The sequence below is a fragment of the Pseudochaenichthys georgianus genome, chromosome 8 (assembly GCF_902827115.2).
Source record: "Pseudochaenichthys georgianus chromosome 8, fPseGeo1.2, whole genome shotgun sequence".
In the NCBI taxonomy this organism is placed as follows: Eukaryota; Metazoa; Chordata; class Actinopteri; order Perciformes; family Channichthyidae; genus Pseudochaenichthys; species Pseudochaenichthys georgianus.
In genome coordinates, this window is record NC_047510.2 from 13733611 (window position 1) to 13756867 (window position 23257).

General features: G+C 40.6%; 1 protein-coding gene across 1 annotated transcript; it reads left to right on the top strand.

Annotated features, from left to right (window-relative positions):
• Window positions 1–4814: 4814 nt before the first annotated feature.
• LOC117451438 (caveolae-associated protein 1-like) lies at window positions 4815–22804 on the top strand. Its single transcript, XM_034089735.2, has 2 exons — window positions 4815–5663; window positions 20099–22804. The coding sequence occupies exons 1-2, from the start codon at window positions 5148–5150 to the stop codon at window positions 20858–20860; spliced, it is 1278 nt and encodes a 425-aa protein (XP_033945626.1). The 5' UTR covers window positions 4815–5147; the 3' UTR covers window positions 20861–22804.
• Window positions 22805–23257: the final 453 nt, after the last annotated feature.

Below are 23257 nucleotides of genomic sequence, written 5' to 3' on the forward strand. Positions count from 1 at the left end.
ATACTTCTTTAAACTTCTACATCACTACAATTCAGTAGGAAATATTGCACTTTTAAGGCTACTTACATTTATTTGACACATACTAGTTATTTGTATATTTTTAAAGTATAATATAATTCAGTATTATACTTCAGTAATCTATAATTGGTAGCCTAAAAGACCAAACAAAGTATCCAAAATTCGTTTTTCAAGCTTCACATTTGGACTTAAATAATAAATCATAGGCTTTTTATGTGTGATAAATACAGAACATTTTTATATTCTATAATAATGCAGCCACTATGTATAAAACGTAGGACACTTACTAATGGAGTAATTATAAACCATGGTAGGCCTACTTTTACTTTGAATGAGGCACTACTTTCTCTGATATGTTCCTTTTGCCTGTTTCATTATCATCCCTAAGCCTTAGATTGTTTGTATTCCATCATACACTTGTAAGAGTGTTCGTCTTTAAAAGTTTCAGTGCCTTTTTTTCTATTTTCCATTGCTTCACTTGCCACCATTCATTTGTTCTCCTCTTAAATGTGCCTTTACTTTATCATACAATGCTTCTTTCCCCATATTATAATCATCCGACTTAGATATGTATCACTTTCTGTGTGAACATTCTCTTAATGAACACATTTAAATGCATATTTCATGCCCTTGATTGCAACTAGTGTTTTGTTGTTCCACTGTATGACCACTAAAGGGCAGTGAACTGTCATGATAAAACAGTCAAAATGGGTTTATGGATGATATTCTAGATTTCTTACAAACACTTATTAGGCTTGTTGGAGACGCGTTGCGGCTCCCCTCGAAAGTAGACGAGAATAGCCGATCGCAGCCGGGGGAGGTCTCAAAAAGCTCGCCTGAAGTCGGACAGCTCGGAGTCGGCTTCTTCTTCTTCTTCTTCTTCTTCTTCTTCTCTCGGTTTTTTGGCGGATTGCAAACAACTTTCAGGTGCATACCGCCACCTCCGGAGTCGGCTTGACTCGGTTTGCATTTATAAAGTGCACACATGTGTTTAATCGTTAATGTCATGTCAGATATGTACTAAGCAAATACATTTGTTCCTGCTCAAGATTAGATTCAACTTTATTGTTATTGCGCATATTACAGGTAGCCTACTGAGACAAAAAAAAATGCAGTTTAGATTCTAACCAGGTGCAACAAACAGTGAAGTGAAAAGTAATGTACACAATAGACAGAATAAAATATAGAATGAATTGAATGATGAATAAACAGTGAGGGCTATGAATACACTAGATATCAGCCTGTGAGCAGTATGAACAGTGTGTATGAATATGCTATAAAGTATGAAAACGGTAAGCAGTGCAAGTATAGTATAAAATATATAGATATTAATTTCATGATGATAAACATTGTGGAACAATGATGAAAAATGGGAATGGATGTGGCGACGTAAAACTGACACAAAACAACAACAAACGTTTATAATAATAATAATAATCCTTATATTTATTATGGGAGTGGCTATATACAGGACGGTCCTGTATATAAGGTCTCTGAAATGGCTATATACAGGACGGTCCTGTACACAACGCCAAATGGCTATATACAGGACCGTCCTACACAGCTCTCTGAAATGGCTATATACAGGACGGTCCTGCACAGAAGCCCTGAAATGGCTTTTTATGTAGTCTACAGAAATATGGATATAATTGGTGTACAATTAACGTTTACAGCAGGATAAATTACAAAAATGTACAGCATACTACATACAATTCAAAAGACGGTTTCTCCGATTTCTAAAATAAAAATGCCGGCGTACCGATAAATGATTTGCGTTGCTTTCAATGCAAAATCACTACACGTCAACGAAATGTCGGCGTATTCTTTAAAACCGAGTAGTCTTTAAAGTATGCAGTGATATCCTTTACAAGTAAAACATTGTGCATTGGAAAATATAAAGTAGAAAATTATTGAAACAACATAAAAAGATAAGCCAAAAAAAAGACTGAAATCAGCATAAAAAGCTAAGCAATTGGCATGGAAAGAGATTGAATTGCCACAATTTTATATTGAGGGGAAACTCATTGAAAATAATGTTGTCGTGAGAATATTTATCTGTGAATCCTATCCCTACATTACCACCCGCGAAACTTGCTTAAGCATGCTATAATAGCCCGGTCTGTATAGTCATTTGACGTTAGCTGCAGGACGGTCATATAGCCATTTCAGATATCTTATCCACAGGACCGTCCTGTATATAGCCATTTCACGAGACCTTATATACAGGACCGTCCTGTATATAGCCATTTCAGGGCTTCTGTGCAGGACCGTCCTGTATATAGCCATTTCAGAGAGCTGTGTACAGGACGGTCCTGTATATAGCCATTTCAGAGAGCTGTGTACAGGACGGTCCTGTATATAGCCATTTGGCGTTGTGTACAGGACCGTGTATATAGCCTCGGCCATTTATTATAGTGCTTTATCAAAGACTCTCAAAGCGCTTTACAAATACACATTACATATACAGATCATACATGTAATACATGTAATCTACTGTGGACAATACCCATTGCCGAGCCAATTGGAGAGTTTCATTAGCAGCACGGGGTAAAAACCACCAATGAGCAATCAGCTCGAGATACCAGCGAGTCGTTTCCCATCAAGCATTTCGCTTCCGCAGCTCGTGGAGAGGAACGGAACGTCCACACTACAGCTTCAAAAAAAGCTTGGAGCTGGGCGTGTCTGTAGCTTCGGGATTTTATTCAAGCAATGCGACCAACAACCAATCACATGAATCTCCCGCCCCCGACATACAAAGCAAAAACCCCCGGGGATTTTATGGGAGCAATATATATATAAACTCCCCAAATAGGCGAAAACCTACCAGTTTCACCCACTGTCTCTGCCACCTCCCTCCATGCCTGGTTCCTCCGGTTTGTATCCCGGTAGGTGAAGAGGGTCTGGTCATACAAAACCGGGTGATTTGCTACAGCGATAATTAGTTTCTCCTCCAACTTTTTTTGAAATATAGAAATGAACGGCGGGATATCTCTCCCACCTAGACGAGGTTTGATTGGCTACGGCTTGAGCTGTCAGATTTTCCGAAACGGGATTTGATTGGCTGGCGCTGGCTACTCCGGCGTCTCCGGCGTCAGAAGTTGAACATTGTTCCGGCCCGTCCACACTACAGCGTCGACAACTCCAATCTGCCCATTCACTTTGAATGGGGTGACGTCACGTTGCCTCGCTTTTTCGCCGAACTGAATTGTGGGTAGCAGAGCGGTCCGTCTCCGCCGTCTCCGGCGTCAGAAGTTGAACGGAGCGTCCACACTACAGCTTCAAAAAAAGCTGGGAATGGATGAAAAAGCGAGGCAACGTGACGTCACCCCATTCAAAGTGAATGGGCAGATTGGAGTTGTCGACGCTTCCGACGCTGTCGACGCTGTAGTGTGGACGGGCCGGAACTGCGCTGCCTCGCCGCACCTCGCTCTCAAGGCTGCGGGCGTCTTTGTCCCGCGAGATTTCAACGTCTCATGTAGGCGAGCCTCCAGAGCAAGTCGGACAAAATGACTAACCATCATGCAACGCACTAGCAAGACGTTGATCGCAACTGCGCAGGTCTCGCTTGTCTCAAACAAGCCTATTTATTTAGTCCACCTCAGCGCCGCTGGTCCACGTCATTATTTTTAACATATTAATTATTTCAAAAAGATGCTACCCCTTTTGTTGGATTCTATTGGTCTAGATTCCTTGATAACAAGAATTGGGACTAAAATAATTTCAAACATAAAAGTTATACTGCCAATAATCTTTCACAAAAAAACGTGTAATCAGCTGACACCTTTTTACAAAAAGAGAAAAAGAAAGGCGGACCAAGATGGCGGCTGTGAGCTCAAGGCTTTTTCCTCCACTTGCCTAGGTTTAAGTTGAGTCATCTTACTTGACCAAAGTTTTTATGCAAAAACAGGTAAAACACGTGAGAATTCTTCTCATTAAAGCAAAAAATGGTCACTTTGTTTATACACAGGAGTCAGGACGCAGGTACAGGAAGGACCTCCAAAGATAAGGTACCGTTGCACGGCTGTAAACCAAGTTCTGAAACTCCAAAGTCAGAGTAGAATATACACAAGCTTGTCAACTCGTCCCTGGTCAGTGCTATTTATTCTAAACTTCACAAGGCTTTTGGGACTGCTAGCAATGACGTTTCTAGAAGTCCAAACTGGTCTCGGTACTGCAACCTGTTCAAAAGAAGCCATGTTGAAGTCCGAATAGCCGACCATGTTATGATGTTCATCAAACATTTGATCAAAAACAACCAATGTGTGCAGCCAAATAATTATAAAAATATTATTATTATTTTGTAATACTACTAATAGTAGTTAGACAGTTTAAATGCACATTTTGGCTCCAACAAGACTAATCAACAAGATGTTAGTTATTATTGATGAATGTATGAACATGTAGATTGTAAGCATATCTCAAAACCAAGAATCAGACTTTAGAAAGTACAAGAAAAACAAAAATCAATCCAATTAAACATTCAATCTAATATAAACAACACACTGACACATGTAATATATCAAACACAATATAGCCTACCCCAAACCACATGCATTTGGTAAAACAATCAGCATAGCCTTATTGACATGACATAATCGGGTGAGCACAATAGTAGATTGTGAACTTCAAATTGTCACAATTCATTGGTCTGAACTGATAGACGGTCTACATTTGATTGAATTTGGAATCTGGTAGAGAAATGCTGCCCTGTGCTTGGGGACAGATTGGGTGGAGCCCATGGCAGCTGGGGGAGCTGGGGGCGGGTGTAAGAAGGGAAAACTTTGACTGGGTGATTTCACAGGGAGCAGAGGCATTTGAGTCTGGGCATACATACCTCAGCTGTGAGAGGCCCAACTCCCCTTGGCTGGCTGTCATCCCAGAGCAGAGGCAGAGAGACACAGAGACTGAGGGTGAATAGAAAGTTAAAGTGTAAAGTAGACTAGAAAGAGGCAAGTGTTTGAGGAAGTTGTTTTAAAAGAAGAAGAAGAAGAAGAAGAAGAAGAAGAAGAAGAAGAAGAAAGGTTTACGGACTTGAGTTGTGTGTAGCAAGGCTCCTGCAGGTCGTTTTTCAGTAGTTTATTTTTAACTGTAGCCAGTGCGCAGGCGGTTTGCATTCGGAGTTGACAGCCATGGCGAATACAGGTGTCAAGAAGGCGCACGTAGAAGAGCCTTACGATGACGACGACGAGGTAGCTCTGGTGACCGCCGCCACAGAGCCGGCTGTAGACGACGACGATGATGATGATCTTTCTGAGGACCATTTTGAGGAGGTGGACCTGGAACTGGCCACCGGACCTGGAGGCAAGACTGAAGCACAGATGAATGGGGTCATGGTCCTGTCTCTGCTCGACAAGATTATCGGCGTAGTAGACCAGATCCAGCAGACCCAGAATGGGCTGGAGGCCCGGCAGGGGGCCATGGAGAAGTCAGTGTCAACCATCCAAGGGGAGCTGGCTAAGATGTCCAAGAATCACGTCGGCACAACCCACACTGTCAACAAAATGCTCGATAAGGTACGCAAGGTCAGCGTCAACGTCAAGTCGGTGAGGAACAACCTGGAGAAGCAGGCGGGCCAGATCAAGAAGATGGAGAGCAACGAGAGCGAGCTGCTCAAGAGACGCAACTTCAAAGTGCTCATCTACCAGGTGAATACTTCAGTGTGTGTGTGCTTGATCTCTCACTATTTCCATTGCTGGGTGGATCAATAGCAAACCATATTTTTTGGAGAATGTTCTGGTAATGTTTTACATGTGGCTGTTAAAGTTACACTCACAGTACATGTTAAGGGGTTGTGTTGCATTCCCAATAGGAAAGTTGGGAGGGCAGTGTGAAATGCACCTGAAAAGCTATCAAAACATCAGAGCCACCTTTTGACATCATCTCACCAGAGAGAGTTAGAGTCACACTGTGGCTTGAATTGACCCGTGTTAGTGGAAATATGCTGTAGTTTCTCAGGACAGGCTCTTTGGTTTCCATGACATACATGTCTAAATCAGTTTTTCCTAAAACTTCAATGAGGCTGTAATGTTTTAGAACAGAAATAGAAAGTGCAAGGTGTATTTATAAACTGTTATAAGGTTTGTATTCATGATCAGTGAGAGGCGACATCCACCTACTACTACTAGCTTTCATGGAAACTCCAAGACTTCATGATTACCAAATGAAACTATATGAAGACTAGTGGTGTAAATAAAAAGGCCTATAAACACTGGCATGAAGGGCTACTTGAGACAGAACCAAGGCCCCAGCCTGGAGGGCTCAGTGAGCAGATAGTTGGCAGGGCGATGCCATGTAAGATGAAGATGTAGTTTATATTATTAAGATTTCTCGGAAGTGGCACTCACTGGCATTCATGCATTCAATCATGCACAAACCTGCATTTTAATACCTGAGAACCCAAGTAAGAGTATTGGGGCAGTGTCAAATGTTTTTTAGGGAGCACTTCTCAAACAGTTGGGACCATGAACATGTTAGAAAGAAAAATGGGTTAGAAATCAGATTGACGTGTGAAAGTGTGACTGACAGCTGTTGTGCATTTGAAACCAGGTGAGCAACTCCTTTCTTTTAAGCAGCACACTGCTGTCATGTCTCTCTGGTAAACCTGCGGCATGGAGATGTCAAATATCAAAGAAAACGTCCGAAGTAGTTACCTTGTGCACATTACATCATAACTTTTACCCCCTTGGAAGCAACACTACATCTGAGAGTTGTAGAGCTTACTACTAGCAGGCTGACCATTTCAGCTCCCCTTCCTGGGATGTCCACTATGGGAGTGGGTTACACTATTGGCATGCATCAGAAATCCAATCATAGACACTAGTCTTTAATAAATTACTCTGCCAAGCAGGTGCCCCCCTACGGTTTGAGATACTGTCTACAGTATATGGCAAGCTACATACAGTCAGTATTATGTAAAGTGCTACTATTGACATCTATACGGGTCACAGTCATGTTTGAAAGCGGTTGTATGAGCTGCTGCTTCCATGTTGCAGTAGCCGTTTTCAGCTCCCACAATCTGATCTATTTTTGCCAGAAGATGGCTGCACGTGTCCCGTTTAATTAACGAACGTATACTGGTCAGGAATTGGCAGCAGTGTAAATCAACACTGGCTCTCAGTCAGCTTTCAACACTTTGCTGCGTTACTGTGTGTGTGTTAATGCGTAAGGATGAGATCAGGGTCAGGGTTAGGCTTGAGGAGGTAGGTAAGGGGTTCCGGTAAATGTCCATGTCAGTCAGGAAGCTAGTGCTCTGTCCTCACCAGTAATATCAACTCTCAGTGCGTGTGTATGTGACCATTCCTCACCAATATTGCCTTTCACTTAGTGTCAATGTCAAGGGAGGCTATAATTGGATAAGACAAGTGAAACATTTTCAGAGCGTTACCTTTGCTGTTTAAACTTTTTACTCTGTAAGTTTAGCTTTAACTGCATGTGCTGTTTTATTCTCTCCTGTCAATCTGTCTCTGCACTCTGAGAATAGACACATACTTCAGGATTTTTAGCCTGGAAATACTTTGAGAGCAATGCTTTATTTAAACCTTCAATGATGGTCGCACGCAGGATCCCCCGGCAACAGCAGGGTGTGGTGATGAAGACATGTTGACCAAATGTGCATTGCATATCAGTTGTGGTGGAACAAGTATCTTAAACTAAAGTAAAAGTACTGGTCATAAATACTCTGAGTCCTTAATTAAAAATATTCTTGAGGTACCCAAATGTAAAGGTATTCTTTATTTCGGAATATATCGGATATTTGGATTACAATTATTTATGCATCAAGTTTATCTTCTTGCATCTACTTTGTAAACTGCCTTGTAGCTTGTATCATAATGTATAACAATTCAGTACATCATTACCTAACTGTGTTAACAGTACTTGGTTATATTCCACCACTACATCTCAGATAATTATTGTTTTAATTTGAAAAGATCTTGGTCTATTTACTTTTAAGTGATTCTTAAGTTATGGTGTTACTGGGGTCAGCAAAGAACATCCTCATTAGAAACTAAATCAAATGTATTCATTTGTATGGCTTACAATTTGAAGTGTAAGCCATAATGAGACCTGGTTTTAATGCGATACCGTCACAAGTGGACAAGTCTAAGTACAGATGTGAAGGTAGCAAAGACGCATTGAGATCTGATTGCCACAGATGGCTGCATTTTTACAGTGTGTGCAAATGTATCCAGGGCCTGGGTGTTACTCTAAACTTGTAAAACAATATTTATATTCTGTCATGCTTCACCGAGTGCAGGGTACTGGCCCGCAAAAAAAAAAGGTGAATGATAATAGAGTGAAGTAAATGTATCATTGCAAATACATTTTTTATGAAAACTGAACCCCTCATAACATGTTTATATGCATATAGACTTGTGTAGTGAGATCCACTCGATCACAAGTGGTCACTCGAGATGTATTCTGATGTCAGGTGTGAACCGACAGACGTAGAGCTACCCTCTCATGACTGGTTTACACAAGACACATGTTAATGCCATGTCTGAACAGGATCTCTGTTAGAGACACACATTTGCTTCCTCATTAGGGGGCATCTTTCTGCAGTTTTAAAATAACAAACCCCTATCTAGAAGTGACCTTGCAGCAGCTGAGGGTCTTCCTGCTGCACACGGCACCAAAGCCTGTCAGCTCTGCGGTTCGCAAGTGGTCAATGAGTCAATGCGGCCCTGCTCCCACACACACACACACACACACACACACACACACACACACACACACACACACACACACACACACACACACACACACACACACACACACACACACACACACGCAGAAAAACCTCACATTTTTCTGCTCTGACTGTATTGCTGTCTTTTATACCAATTGTCTTTCCATTTTTTAATTAGTGTATTGCTTTATTTCCCGTTAGTCTCATATCACCAGTCAATTGACTATATTAGTTCAGCCTCACAAGTCTAATTTAGTGTTTTGTAACAGCTGTCTGGAAATGTACCTGATTTTACAAGACCCTAGCTGTATTAGAGATATATTAGTGTGTCTTTCTCAATTAAGTCTCATGATGGTTGTTTAATAATGATTGTAAATGTCCCTCTAGAGGTGATAGCAACTCCATATTCAATCCATAAGAATGTTTTTATTCTCTTTTCAAACAGCTAAAGTTGTAAGCCTCTGCTACACATAATTAACATCTTTCGAAAGTTACAAACATTAGATTTTTATAATTCAGAATTTTCTACCCTTCTCAGCTGTCAGGGTAGAAGAAACCAGCATGCTGCCGCTGTGGTGATAAGGGAAGTCACAACACAAGAAATGTAGAAGTAGATACCAATATAAGGGAATTACACTGTTCTCAATATCAATTTGATACCATGTTAAAAAACTAAACAAAACATCCCATGTACTTTAACATACACTCATTATTAACCGTTGGCATACATGTTTTGGGATCATCATCATTTTTGAATTTGTGGGGTTCAGCCTCAACAAACGTTTGCGTCCTTAAAGGATTTTTACAGCTTATTTTTTACAAATGCAGTTGTATTGCCGAATACCTGTTAACTGATATTGATGTAGTAACCCATTTTAATGTCATCAATTTACAGTATGGATTTACATGCTTCGTAACAAGCAGCTAAACAACAACGTTTCCATGTGATAAAATGTGTAGTGTGAGGCTCATTTGTGTTTGTTTGATAGGAGGGCGTGTTTGCTTTTTTTAGACACTGTGACTCAGCCCATCAGGATTGTGCGTTTAACAAATGCTCTCTATTTAATTATGCGGATTAATCCGGTTTATGTAATGCAATAGTGTATGTCCCTTAGAGTGTCAGACAGTACTGATGTGCGTCTGGAATGAGGGTGTGTTTGGCTGCAGCTCAAACACAGTGATAGCCATGTGATCAGCTCTATCATGGAGATGTAAGTCTTCTCAGTTACAGTCTACTTATTCCAGACCAACCCAGCGGAGATCGGATCGCAGCCAAAAAGTCTTGCCACCGGCCCCAGCCCACCTTATTTGAATATACTTTAATCTTGCCCTGACTATGTGACATCTCTGTTCCAATTTTCCATGGCAAAATAATCCAGTCAAGTTTTTCTTTGGCCAATTAATTCCAAGTATTTGAGAGGAAGCAGTTATGAATCACTTAGTGAACCGCTTGCAAGCAACAGAAACCGGCCACACCAAAAAGCACTGAGTTGGTGTTGTGATTCATTCCGTTGGCATCTCTCTGCCTCTCCTGCCAAGATACCCACTTGTTCTGCTCCCTCCTTCTCAGTTTCTCTCCCACTATCAATGTAGCCCCTTCTACTCCAACTCTAGACATCTAATCCAGAACTAAGGGCACAGCTCATTCAGTATTTGCTCCAGCACTTGGTGTATTATGTTGTTCTCTTCTGTCGCTCCCCTCTGTCCTTTTCTCCTCTTCCTCAGGCTTGTGGAAAGATATCTTGCAGGCTCCACATTTCACTATTGCATGTGAGCTACCATCTCGAGGCAGTTTAGAGTTCCAGAACGTGGTGTCTTGTGAGCCCCTGCGTGTAAAAAGTGATCCAATAGTTACAGGCTGCAAGGATATATCGAGTACATGACCTAAACATTCACATTAAAAGTGTCTACTATTATCAAAAAGAAAAACACAAACTAATACCGGCCGGAATTTAAAGACAGTTTTTTAAATTTGGTTTAGTTTAAAATGTTCTCACTATCGTCCGTGTGCTATATATGAGGCTACATCCAACAACCTTTTAGCTTGTTAGCACAAAGTCTGAAAATGTGAAAACCGTTTGCCTGTCCCTGTCCGCCAGCACCTCTAAATTGACCTCATAATATGTTGTGTTTATTTAGTCTGGACAAAAAAGTGCAAAAATGAATTGTTGCTGGACAATTTCCTGTTTAGGCACTGTCACATCTTGGTTGTAATCTTGAGATGGTAACAAGAGGAGAGTCCAGGAAGTTACTGCATCCTCTCAAAAAATAGGAGGGTAATTTTGATACAGCAGCAATGATGTTACCAAATACCTCCAGAGGGATATACTCCTTCTCTGTACAGCACTGTGCATTTTAAAATCATTGGCAGTAATATGCTTCTCTATTCCGGCACATTTGAATAGGTGTAATTATTATTTATGTGTATCATACATTACATCTGCACTCTTTGCTGCTTTATCAGAGTGAGTGTACATCACTACATGGAGATACAGTAACGGAGGAGGATTTGCTGATATTGTTACTGTTACCTTTCCTCTGCTCCTGCCATGAGGATATACAGTTGGTACAGCAGCAACAGGATCCCTGTTATTTCTAGAGCATGTACTATACACTGAACAAAAATATAAACGCAACACTTTTGTTTTTGCTCCCATTTTTCATGAGATGAACTCAAAGATCTAAAACATTTTCTATATACACAAAATAACCATTTCTCTCAAATATTGTTCACAAATCTGAAAAATCTGTGATAGTGAGCACTTCTCCTTTGCCGAGATAATCCATCCCACCTCACAGGTGTGGCATATCAAGATGCTGATTAGACAGCATGATTATTGCACAGGTGTGCCTTAGGCTGGCCACAATAAAAGGCCACTCTAAAATGTTCAGTTTTATCACACAGCACAATGCCACAGATGTCGCAAGTTTTGAGGGAGCGTGCAATTGGCATGCTGACAGCAGGAATGTCCACCAGAGCTGTTGCCCGTGAATTGAATGTTCATTTCTCTACCATAAGCCGTCTCCAAAGGCGTTTCAGAGAATTTGGCAGTACATCCAACCGGCCTCACAACCGCAGACCACGTGTAACCACACCAGCCCAGGACCTCCACATCCAGCATGTTCACCTCCAAGATCGTCTGAGACCAGCCACTCGGACAGCTGCTGCAACAATCGGTTTGCATAACCAAAGAATTTCTGCACAAACTGTCAGAAACCGTCTCAGGGAAGCTCATCTGCATGCTCGTGTCCTCATCGGGGTCTCGACCTGACTCCGGTTCGTCGTCGTAACCGACTTGAGTGGGCAAATGCTCACATTCGATGGCGTCTGGCACGTTGGAGAGGTGTTCTCTTCACGGATGAATCCCGGTTTTCACTGTTCAGGGCAGATGGCAGACAGCGTGTGTGGCGTCGTGTGGGTGAGCGGTTTTCTGATGTCAATGTTGTGAATCGAGTGGCCCATGGTGGTGGTGGGGTTATGGTATGGGCAGGCGTATGTTATGGACGACGAACACAGGCCACTCGATTCACAACATTACCCTAACCCTAACCCTAACCCTACCCCTCACACCAGATACTGACTGGTTTTCGGACCCCCCCCCCCCAATAAAGCAAAAATGCACGTTTCAGAGTGGCCTTTTATTGTGGCCAGCCTAAGGCACACCTGTGCAATAATCATGCTGTCTAATCAGCATCTTGATATGCCACACCTGTGAGGTGGGATGGATTATCTCGGCAAAGGAGAAGTGCTCACTATCACAGATTTTTCAGATTTGTGAACAATATTTGAGAGAAATGGTTATTTTGTGTATATAGAAAATGTTTTAGATCTTTGAGTTCATCTCATGAAAAATGGGAGCAAAAACAAAAGTGTTGCGTTTATATTTTTGTTCAGTGTACTTTGTTGAGTTATTTAGCGACACACATTTGTACTTGCTTATCAGCTTATGGTGCTTTAAAACACCTGGTAGATATTGTGTACACGTGTCTGGTTCCTTTCAGTTTCAATCAGTCCAGATGTTTGTGAGCGGTTTGGTTCCACACGAGGACACTGATCTGATCTCAGGCCCATGCCTTCCTGTCCCACTAAACATTCCCATACCATAGCTGCAGACAGGATTCACCAGCTGGGAAACTGATCAGGTCACCCCTCCACTGAACGCTCGTAGCTGTCGTCCAACGTCTTGGCCTGCGAACAGAAATGTGTCTTCATACCACATCACAACTCAGTGCAAGCTGCTGACACCCTCCATGCTGTTTATCCCAAGATATGTAGGCACACCCTTCACCTACAAGGCCACAGCCAAAATAAAAAGTTTTCCAAATTATCTGAGTTGGTATATTAAAGTAACCCGCTATACTGCTGTGGATTAAAAATACACCACTAGCTATGAACTGGAGTCTTGTTTCATTGAGTAAGTCTGAATTTAGCGATAAACAGCACCAACTGATTGATTTTCTGCATTTAGTGTTTGCTTATTTGATTGATGTGCTTGGGTTTGACTATGAAACCTTAGTTATTATATCCATACTGTGCTTTGTTCTTTTTTCCATTCAATATATTTCCCTTTTTTGGTGGATAGTTCAACAGTTCTGTTGAAAACATTAAACCACAAATCTACCATGGAGACTTTAGTAGGCTGTTTAAGCAGCATCTGGACATTCACTATGAATAGAAGTATCTGTTTTTGCTGTAACGTAAGATGTTGCGTGTGAACATATGGCATGTCCAAACCTTTAGTATGAAGTGCAACAGTTAGGTATATGTTCACTGCTGCTGTTCTGGGCACTGGTATTTGAGTTATTGGCCGCCAGCGAGTGCGTGCCAGGTTGTTGGTTCCTTTGGGATTAGATTTTGCACGTACATAGATGTTTAGGATTATTAATCTATAAATAAAGAAAGTGCACTCAAATGATGTCATCAGTGTAAGGCGCAAACTGAGAAAAGTGCACTATAATCTGATTTATTTCCTATTTTCTTTAAAGGCACCATTTTGTTTATAGTTTATAGACTTCACACTTCTTCTCAGGGACGGACGTTTTCATCCAAAGTAGTGGATTATGTTTTTCACATTTAAAAACAGCACGGTTGCTCATGTTATATTATAAAAAGGTGCACAACTCAAAATGTGTGCAATTTTTTCCGTCTTCAACATCCCAGTGGTGTTATTAAGAAAACACAAAAAACTGCCCATTTTAGAAGAAAGCAAAGCACTGTGGGTGCTTGCCTTTCCGACAACCCACAAGTGTTATTTTCCAGGAGTTATTGGCCATTAATCTTTAATCGGCATCATGTAATTCAGTCGTTATAGCTTCCTCTAGTTGTGCAATGTAGCAATGTTTTCACGTTGGCAGCTTTTTCTTGCCCTCACTTGAACCACTTTATTCTGTTAAGCGCCAATATGAACAATGAATAAATGCAACAGACAATTTTTTTTACCAAAAGATGGAAACAATTAAAGCATCTTCATTTATAGCATAAATAACTAATGCTGTGCTTAAACCAGTTCCAATTTGACATTTTGAAGGGAGTTGTTCAATTTGGATGAGTAATGTGTCAATGTGGATGGCACCTTGACAGAGAAAGGGATAGTCATATAATACATTCTAGCACTATATCTGCCAGTGCACACAGAGTTGCAAATGGAAAAATACATTTCCGTCTTTGCATGCGACTAACCCTGGGATTCCAGTGGTCTCAGAGTCATGGACGTGGATAGGCTGAGCTGTGGAAAAGGGCTTCCCTCCTCCAGGTCCATGTGTATGAAATCACAAATCACTGTGACAGAAAAACCAAGGAACTCCCTTCCTGTGGTGTTCACGGTAACATTACATCGCCATGTTGGCTCCAAGGTAATACAGAGCTCCCTCTTGTCTATAAACTGAATGGGACTAGTTGTTAATATTTCCATTAGCCACAGGAGGCTTAAACATGGCACCATCAGAGTGTTATTCTAAAAGGAAAAAGAGATCTTCACGAAACAGAATTTGCATTGTGCCCTCTGTCATAAGAGTCCAAAATGCCTGAGTGAGCAAGCGGCTTGACCAGTCCTCTGTGAATTGTTTGAGCCTTATTTAGGAGAGCGTGGGTGGGTTAGGCATCAATATTAATGACCAGAGTACATTAACGTCCTTATTTTAGCCCCCGACAACTCTTCAGGGATCAAAACAATGTGATTCAGGCCTCGACATAAATTGCTCTTACACACAAAGCTCCACCTCTGCTTCATGTCAATCTGTGCTTTGGCCTTCTCCCATCCTGGGTCAAGGATATCACTCAGTGAGATAGCAGAGTGCACAGCTGCAAGGACTGGACAGGATCAGACAGCTGCTGCTGTGACTCACCGCAGAGGCCTTTCTTCATGTCTCTGAGGGGGGGGTGTGTTTATCATAAGCAAGCGAGTTGCTGAATGTCTGCATGCATGTAGGGGAACCAAGATAGCAAATGTTAAAAGGAATACCTCACCCAAAATAACTATTGTATAGGCTGTGGCGCAGTGGATTAGTGCGTTAGTGTTCGGATCAGGGGAGCACAGGTTCAAACCCCACTGCAGCCAGCATGTCGTTGTGTCCCTGGGCAAGACACTTCACCCCAAATTGCTCCTGTGGGGATTGCCCACAGTATTGAGTATGTAAGACGCTTTGGATAAAAGCATCTAAAATGTAATGTATATGATTTTTCACCCCCTGTTACATGTTGTCATACTTTTGATATAAACAAAGAATCAAGTAAAGTCTTGATGAATTGAGCAAAATGTAAGTCAATCATTTAAAGGAACATTTCACAACCGCAAATCTATATCAAAACACAGTTTACAAACACTTACACAACTAGTACAGTATAATACAAGTCTTATTAATCCTATATCAAGTCACAAGCTCACTACTTTACAAATAGATGCATTTTCTCTAAAACCTTTTAAACCTTGTAAAATTCTTCCTAAACAATCTCACTCTTGAATATTAGGGCAATCTTATTAAAAATGTAGGATATTACAATAAAGGAATTATAAATGTAGATTTTGTAAATATATTAAAATTATAACATTAATACATAACATGTATTTAAGGTGGCAGTTAACAGATCCTTATCTTAATACAATGGTTTTATTTTATAGTGGCGTGTAAAAAATGGAACAGTGCACATTTAAAATGTAAATCCTTTTTGGTTGCATTTTTGTTACTGACAATCTGGCTTGTAATAGTCCTTTTCATATTACACAAGCATTCAATTATGTTATTTATTCTACTAACGGCTGACTGAATAGTGGGTGAAATAATATTTTAATAACTAGGTATGTATACCGGACCAGGTGGAATAGTGAGTGTAGGTCTTGTAACAGCAGATAGAGAGGGGGGGGGAAGAGAAAAGTGAGCTGCTGTGGTCTCTGCGTAGCGCTGATTAAGTACCACTGTTTGCTCTGTCGTCCATGGTAACAGTTGGTGGTTCAATTATCCCCGAGCCCCCCTATGAGTCAGACAGAGAACATTTTGCTCACATTGTTTAGACACTAAAAAGGCTTTGCTGCTGTTACATGAACACCTTAAATTCAAGATCTTGTTTCAGGATTACAGAATGTTCAGCACATATTAAGAACATTCTGGTCTGATCTTCAATTAAAGTAAAATAGGCAGGAGACCCTTCGAATCTCCCACATATCTTTTCTTTTTCCTGATAGGTTGTAGGCGTTTACCAGCATCATATGTCCTCTTTCTAATTGCACCTCCTGTGTCGTGCCTCGTTCTGAGTGATGGCTCAGACAGTTGTTGACTTGTCTGAGCTAATCAAACACACACACCAACAGACACACGCTCAGACAGAGAGAATTCTAGCCAACTTTTCCATGAGCTATGATTCACGACACATTCAAAGGAAAGAAACACGAGCAACAGACCTCCTCGTTGAGGAGAGCACACATACACTCAGTGTCCATTCCCCGGGCACCTGTCAGTAAACACACACAGAGTGCCGACTTTTCCATTACTGCTAAGTGGGAGGAGAATGGTGGGTAACGCAGGGACACTAATGGACTTCCCAACTCTTCCCTAAAGCTCCTAGTCTCCTGTTTTGTGATCAGGCAGGGAAACCCAAACAAGGTCAACTGACCATTTCCACAGATTCAGCATCCTGAGTCAGTCTTCAAAAAGATTTGAAACTGAGCAAATTGATTCCACTTCCTGTTTTTAAAGCTCGGATAGGTGCAATGATACTTGATACTGTTGGTACTTGTCAATGTCTGGTATGTAAATGTAGCCCTGTAAATACGATGTCCTTTTGTGTTATCTGTTGTTTTATGTTCATGTTGTAACCTACTTGCTGCCATGTTGGACAGGTCTCCCTTGAAAAAGAGATTGATGATCTCAATGGGACCACCTGGTTAAATAAAGGTTTGAACGAATAGAGCGAGTTGTTTTCCATCAATTTTAAGTTTCAAGAAGTTTCCATTAAACAACATGGGCAGGTGTGCCAGTGATGGTCTCGATTCAGCGTTACATACAGACGTTTTATTGAGTTATGGTGCTGATGTGGTCCTGGATCACGTTGCCGTTTCCCTGTGCTGTATGACCTCAGCTGTTCCCAGGATGCCGTGCTGCTTTTTCCATTGGCTGCAGAAACTTCCTATTTAGGCTTCAGAAGTGAAAAAGTGTTCACAAAAATGCTTCATAGAAAAATTAGTTTTTTCATTTCTTTGTGTGGGGATTTGCGAACACGTGTCAGTCTGGATACTCTTTTATGTGTTTATTTGTACACAGAGTAGGAGGGCATGTTTACTTGACTAATACAATTATGTACTGTATGAGGTCAGCTTTTTATTTGTGCAATTGTATCATTATTACATTCTGGTAAAATCTCTTGAACTTGCTTATGTGTCCTATTCAGCTTAGTTTGTCATACTACTAAGTTCTGACAGAATCTGTGGACAATTATTGTGGTAGGGTTATGTACTAATGTATTTTAAAATATCTCTCATTAATGTTATTATTGTCACTCACTCGACTCAGCAGGTGCAGTTTTTATTATAGTTTTACTGTATCAAACGCATGTTGGAGTATTGTTGTAGAGATGTCAGCTGTTTATCCAGCAAAACTTCACCACCCACAAGGGACAACATGAGCAGGTGGTTGCCATGGGGACAGTGTGCTGTGTTTATCTGTTGGCGTGAGAGAGACAGGGTGTTGTGTGTTGGGGGGGAGGAAGGCCAGCCCAGAATAAACGCATACAGAGTGGGTCGCAGAGGACACGCCCTACACGGCTCCAGATAAGGACCTAACGTCCATTTAATGATAGGATCATATGGCAATAACTGCCCATGGAGATGTGGTGATCATGTGATCTGACAGGTGTTTATCTGGCAGAAGGTTAATACCGGCATTCAAATCTAACTTTTAGTTAAGCTACTAATAAATTACTAATAATCTAACGCTATAAAACACCTATTTTTTTTGATTGACAGTGACAAACTAAGACATTTCTCAATATATGTCTTCACACTCCATATATCTGGCTCTTACATGCCACCTCCTCATGTGTTGCCCTGTCAGTCTGCAGTGCTGTACATGTGTTTCAGGTGTTTCTGTGGGAGATTCAGTTTGCATGTGGCAGCAGGCCAAAAACCACAAAGAATAGACAATCTTTTTTTCTCTCAAATTTAGCACGACTAAATTAGGCCAAATTTGCCTCCTGCTTGAGGCTGAAAATCAGATTTAACGTCTACGTCTACTTTAACATAAAACATAGAATACATAAAGAAGTCATTAATTGAAGCATGCTCTCTTTGAAAACCAAAAAAAGACTTCATCTTAAAATGCCCTGTGAACTATCATAATTTAAAAAAAAATGTATTTCAGTATCAGCAGAAGCAAATATACAATTACGCAAAACCTACTTTTGGGCCTTTTTCAAACCCTCACTGGTCTAACCCTTGTTCATTTTATGGCACAAGCATCTGCAGTCAGAAGACCTGGTGACTTACTTTATACTTGTATACATTACAGTGTAACACCATTTACTGTATCTACAAAGGCAGTGAATATGGTGGTGGGTCCTCTAATCCCTCTCGTTGCCCCAGGCACGCTGTTAGGGGGTTTACATTGTCAGCATACTGCTTCTCCCTGTGTGGATATCTGGTACCACACACTGACAGTTTCCTGCCACAAAGCATGTACATATGGTTTCTGCACTCCTGATTGATTAACAGCTGTCCCCAGCAGTAACTCTGTATGCTGTGTGTTGTGAGTAAAAGACTAGAAAGGAAGTATAAGTGTACACCGACCATTAGGTTAAATATTGTAGTGCAACTGAGCTGTATTGCCGTATGGAAGACCTATAGGTGTAGTCCCCTATTTCTGGGTTCACAGAGATATATTTTGAACAAATGTGAACCTGCTGCACTGCTTTGCTGTACATTATATTATATGGCTAAACTGAAACTGTACTTAGCACCTTGTCTTTCCAGTGAGGCAAACGCACAATTATAAATGATAGTGATAGTACGATAAATGTAGATTAAGAATTATTCATAATTCAAAGATAATTCTTTATTTGTATATATGTATATCAAACCACATCCCCTGTTTACTGTTAGATTTGATTGGATATTAGCGATGGAAGTGTGTGAGTTTTTATATTTAAAGATACATTATGTTCTTGTTTGTTTGTAGCCTTTATTTAACCAGGTGAAAGCCCCTTGAGATCAAAAGATCTCTTTTTCAAGGGTGACCTGCAGGACATTAGTTACACATAAAAACAACAGAACAACAATAAGGATGACATACAACATAATGTACAGTGTTCTAAATGTAATAGCAGGATACAAACCTGTGGTTAGATGGAACATCCTCTTGACTTTAGTTTCAATATGACTGTGAAGTTGCAGATTCTCTTAAGCCCCATAGATTTATAATTATTCTACTCGTGTGGTGAACATGTGACCGCATCAGACTATGTATAAAAGCGTCAGCTAAATGCGATGTAATGTAATATGTTCTTTTATAAAGACTTAAAGTGTAATATATCTGGCTGCAGCTAAACTGGCATTTGAATGTTGGCATAAGGCTGGCACCACTAGATGGCAGTCTACACTAGCTACAAGCAGTGAAATGTGTGAATGACATATGGATCTGTCAAGCATCATGTGCCTGTATTTTCAAATTCATTTTTAGCCCGAAGGCAATTTAATCCACTTTCTTAGACTGATCACATGACATATTAAATGAAATGCCATAATTTACATGATCATACAATACAATTAGCGTAGCAGCATTCCTGATAACATTCTAGTAAATGTCAAATAGAAAATGCGACACAATTCACACATTGTGATTTCTTAATACAATGCTTCCACGGCTTGATAGTTGGAATTTGTTCTAATCTTTTCTTTTTTGCTCCCTTAGGACAAAGTGAAGCCTCCTAAAACAACCAAATCCAAGACCGCAGAGACCTTGGTTGAAGGCATAGCCGTGGAGGGCCTTGAGCAGATACCTGAAGGACAAGAAGAAGTTCAAGACCATCTCAACTCCGATGAAGAGGTGGAGATTGAGGAGATTATCGAGGAGTCTCGCACCAAGCGCATCCAACGCACCACCAAGCAGCAAGTGGACAACATAAAGAAAGCCTTCTCCAAAGAGAAAATGGAGAAGACCAAAATAAAGACAAAGGAGAACTTGGAGAAGACCAGGCAGAGAACCCGCGAGAACCTGGAGAAAACAAGACAGAGAACCCGTGACAAAATGGAGAAAACCAAGCACAGCCTGGGGCAGAAGATGGGCCAGCTCGGGACCCGCATGACCCCCAACATCGAGCGCAGGGCAAATATGAAGAGCTCCAAAGAGAAGGCCAAGAAGTCCCTCAATCCTGAACACAAGGTCTACGCCCGCTCCAAGACCACTGTGTACCGCGTGCCGCCCTTCACCTTCCATGTGAAGAAGTTCCGAGAAGGAATGGAAGAGGTGGTGCCAAACACAGAGATGGATGAGGTGGCCGACGATGAAGGAGAGCCAGGGGGAGAGGAGAACGGGCTGGGGGTGCACGTGGAGGTGGAGGAGGGGCAGCTGGTGAGGGTAGACAGCCCAGAGATGGAGACTCTGTTGGAGGTTACTGAGGACTTCCAGCTGGTCAGGGTGGAGCCGGACCTTCCAAAGGCCCAAAGCGAGTAGAGCATCCCAGCTCTGTGTCCTATGAAGGAGGAAATTAAAGGATGAGGAAGGGAACATTAGACACAATATTAGTCGTGGGGACTTTATAGACGTGATCACAATCTATGATATATTTTTTGATTTCTGTTCTCTTTTTATTTTACACAACAGGGATGACTTTCATATTTGCTCTTCTTTAGCGAAAAACTAAAAGGCTAGCTTTTAAAACATGGTGCAGGCTGAATGGTTGTGTATGTTAAAGCTAATTGCTGTTTGTTGTGGGTTTGATCATTTGTGTGGATATAAGAATAAAAAAGGTATAAATAGTCTTTGCTATTGACGATGTAATGTATAACCTTATATTTGCCATACGATATGCACATTTGTAGGTAACAGGAAGTTGTTGGCAGGATTTATGCTTAATCGATGGATTTAGAGATGTAATGTGCAAGAGTGGAACAAACAGGAAAACATGTAAAGGTATAGATTTACAGAGAAAAAATAAATTACAATTTATGTACATTACTGAAAATATAGACGTAATTTCAAATAAATTGTATTTAAAACATTAGAACAATTTCAAATATTGAAAGAGTAGCATATAGCACCAGAATAAACAGCTTAAGTACATGTTGTGTACAAACATTTTAGGACAAGAATGTTTTACCATTTTGGACTTTTTTTGTGTTTTGATTTTCATTTCTTTAAAGATTGTGACAAAGGATCGTAAGGCCTTAAAATAATCGGTAGTCCACCAGTGAGTTTTAAGTTGTACTATATTATGTAGCAAAATACCTTTTTTTTGTGTCACTAATTCAGATAAATATTATAATGAAATACTCAAACTGATGTCAATAAGGTGTAGATTGTAGCCTTTTTTATCTTTACAAAGCATGCATGTACCAACTTTCCATATAGCTCTGCAAACTGGATTAGAACAACTGTGTCGCCATGGTCACAGCTCATCATAGTACATGTGCAGATCCCTAACACATTTATCAAGGTAATTGCAGGCAGAAAAGAATGATAGCGTGAAAAGCAGGATGACAGTTTAATGACTCGTGGAGATGCAAATGTCATCCTAAATGCAATGGAAGGGAGAAAGCCATTCTGAATGGCAAGGTACTTCAATAAATGTCAGAGAAGATCTTGTCAACAAATTATTTTTGCAGAGACCAGGTGTAATATTGTGTATCAGTGATGTCTGCACTGATGTAAAAGCCTGCATCTTTGTACAACAAGTTAGAAAATACGTTTTTTAAAGAAGTAGAGGAAGCTAACATAATTGAATTGTAAATATTCAAAGTCTGAAGAAAACTGGCATGTACGGCAAGCACACATTGCTCCGGACAAAGAGAAGGTGAATGCAGGCTTCCATTTTCATCCCTAGAGGCTCTGTGATCTTGATGTGGTGCAGACATGCAGTATCCCACTGTGTAGCGTGGAGAACCATTACAATAATCAATGGGCTGGGGAATTCAATTAAGGAGAGTGCTCTCTCTGAGCACTGACCAGGGTAGAGAACAGTGAGAAGAACAGAGGAAAGTGTGTGTTTGTGTGATTGTGAAGAGTGTGTCGATACAATATACCCAATACCCTTGGCATCAAGTTCATATTTCAAAGAAGCAAATAAATCAATTACAGGCCTCTGACATCACATATCACATTATAATTATTAAAGTTTTATATATAATTAAATGTCTGTAGTGATTATTTACACAAACATGGACATTGTTTTGCACAGCAAACATTAAACACTTCCTCTTCCTTTTTTTGTTAAGGTGTGTAATTTGCCACCATACCTGTTTTGACCTACTGGTTATCAATTAACTGAACCATCTTGCTATGAGCGTGAGGTAGGTCATGCGTAGCTTATACAGACATATAGTTATTTTAAAACTAAAAAATGTCACACACTGTCTTGCTGTTTCTAATTCATACTCAAATAAAGAAGCTTGCCATTTGTGTTGTGTTTTGAGGTCTCTTTTGCCACTTGAATTTTAATAAAAGCTTACTAAATAATATACTTCCTGTTATCTTTTCCCCCAAATGTTATTAACTTTAATACAGTATATGTGTATTTTGATCTAGTAGTACAACTGAATTTCCCCTCGGGGATTAATAAAGGTTCATCTTATCTTATCTTAATTATGATTACAAAAGGTCAATAGTGAATGAAGAGCTCTCCTGTTATTAACTCTTGATGACGTCGACACTGCCAGTAACTCAGATGACTTCCAGCCTAGCTGTTCTGTCGAATTGCTTGCCCTCCCTCCGCAGCAAATAGGCAAACCAGGGAGGGTTTGCAGGCGGGAACAGCGCAGTTGCGACAGCAGTAAACACGACGTTCTCAACATAGGCACGCCCTACTTGTAAGCTGCATTCTTATTGGCTAGTATAGAATAACGGACTCGTATT

Coding starts and splice junctions, on each gene's coding strand:
- LOC117451438 (XM_034089735.2), top strand. CDS start 5,148: ATGGCGAATACAGGTGTCAAGAAGGCGCACGTAGAAGAGCCTTACGAT. Junction 5,664..20,098: donor TCAAAGTGCTCATCTACCAG/GTGAATACTTCA, acceptor TTGCTCCCTTAG/GACAAAGTGAAGCCTCCTAA.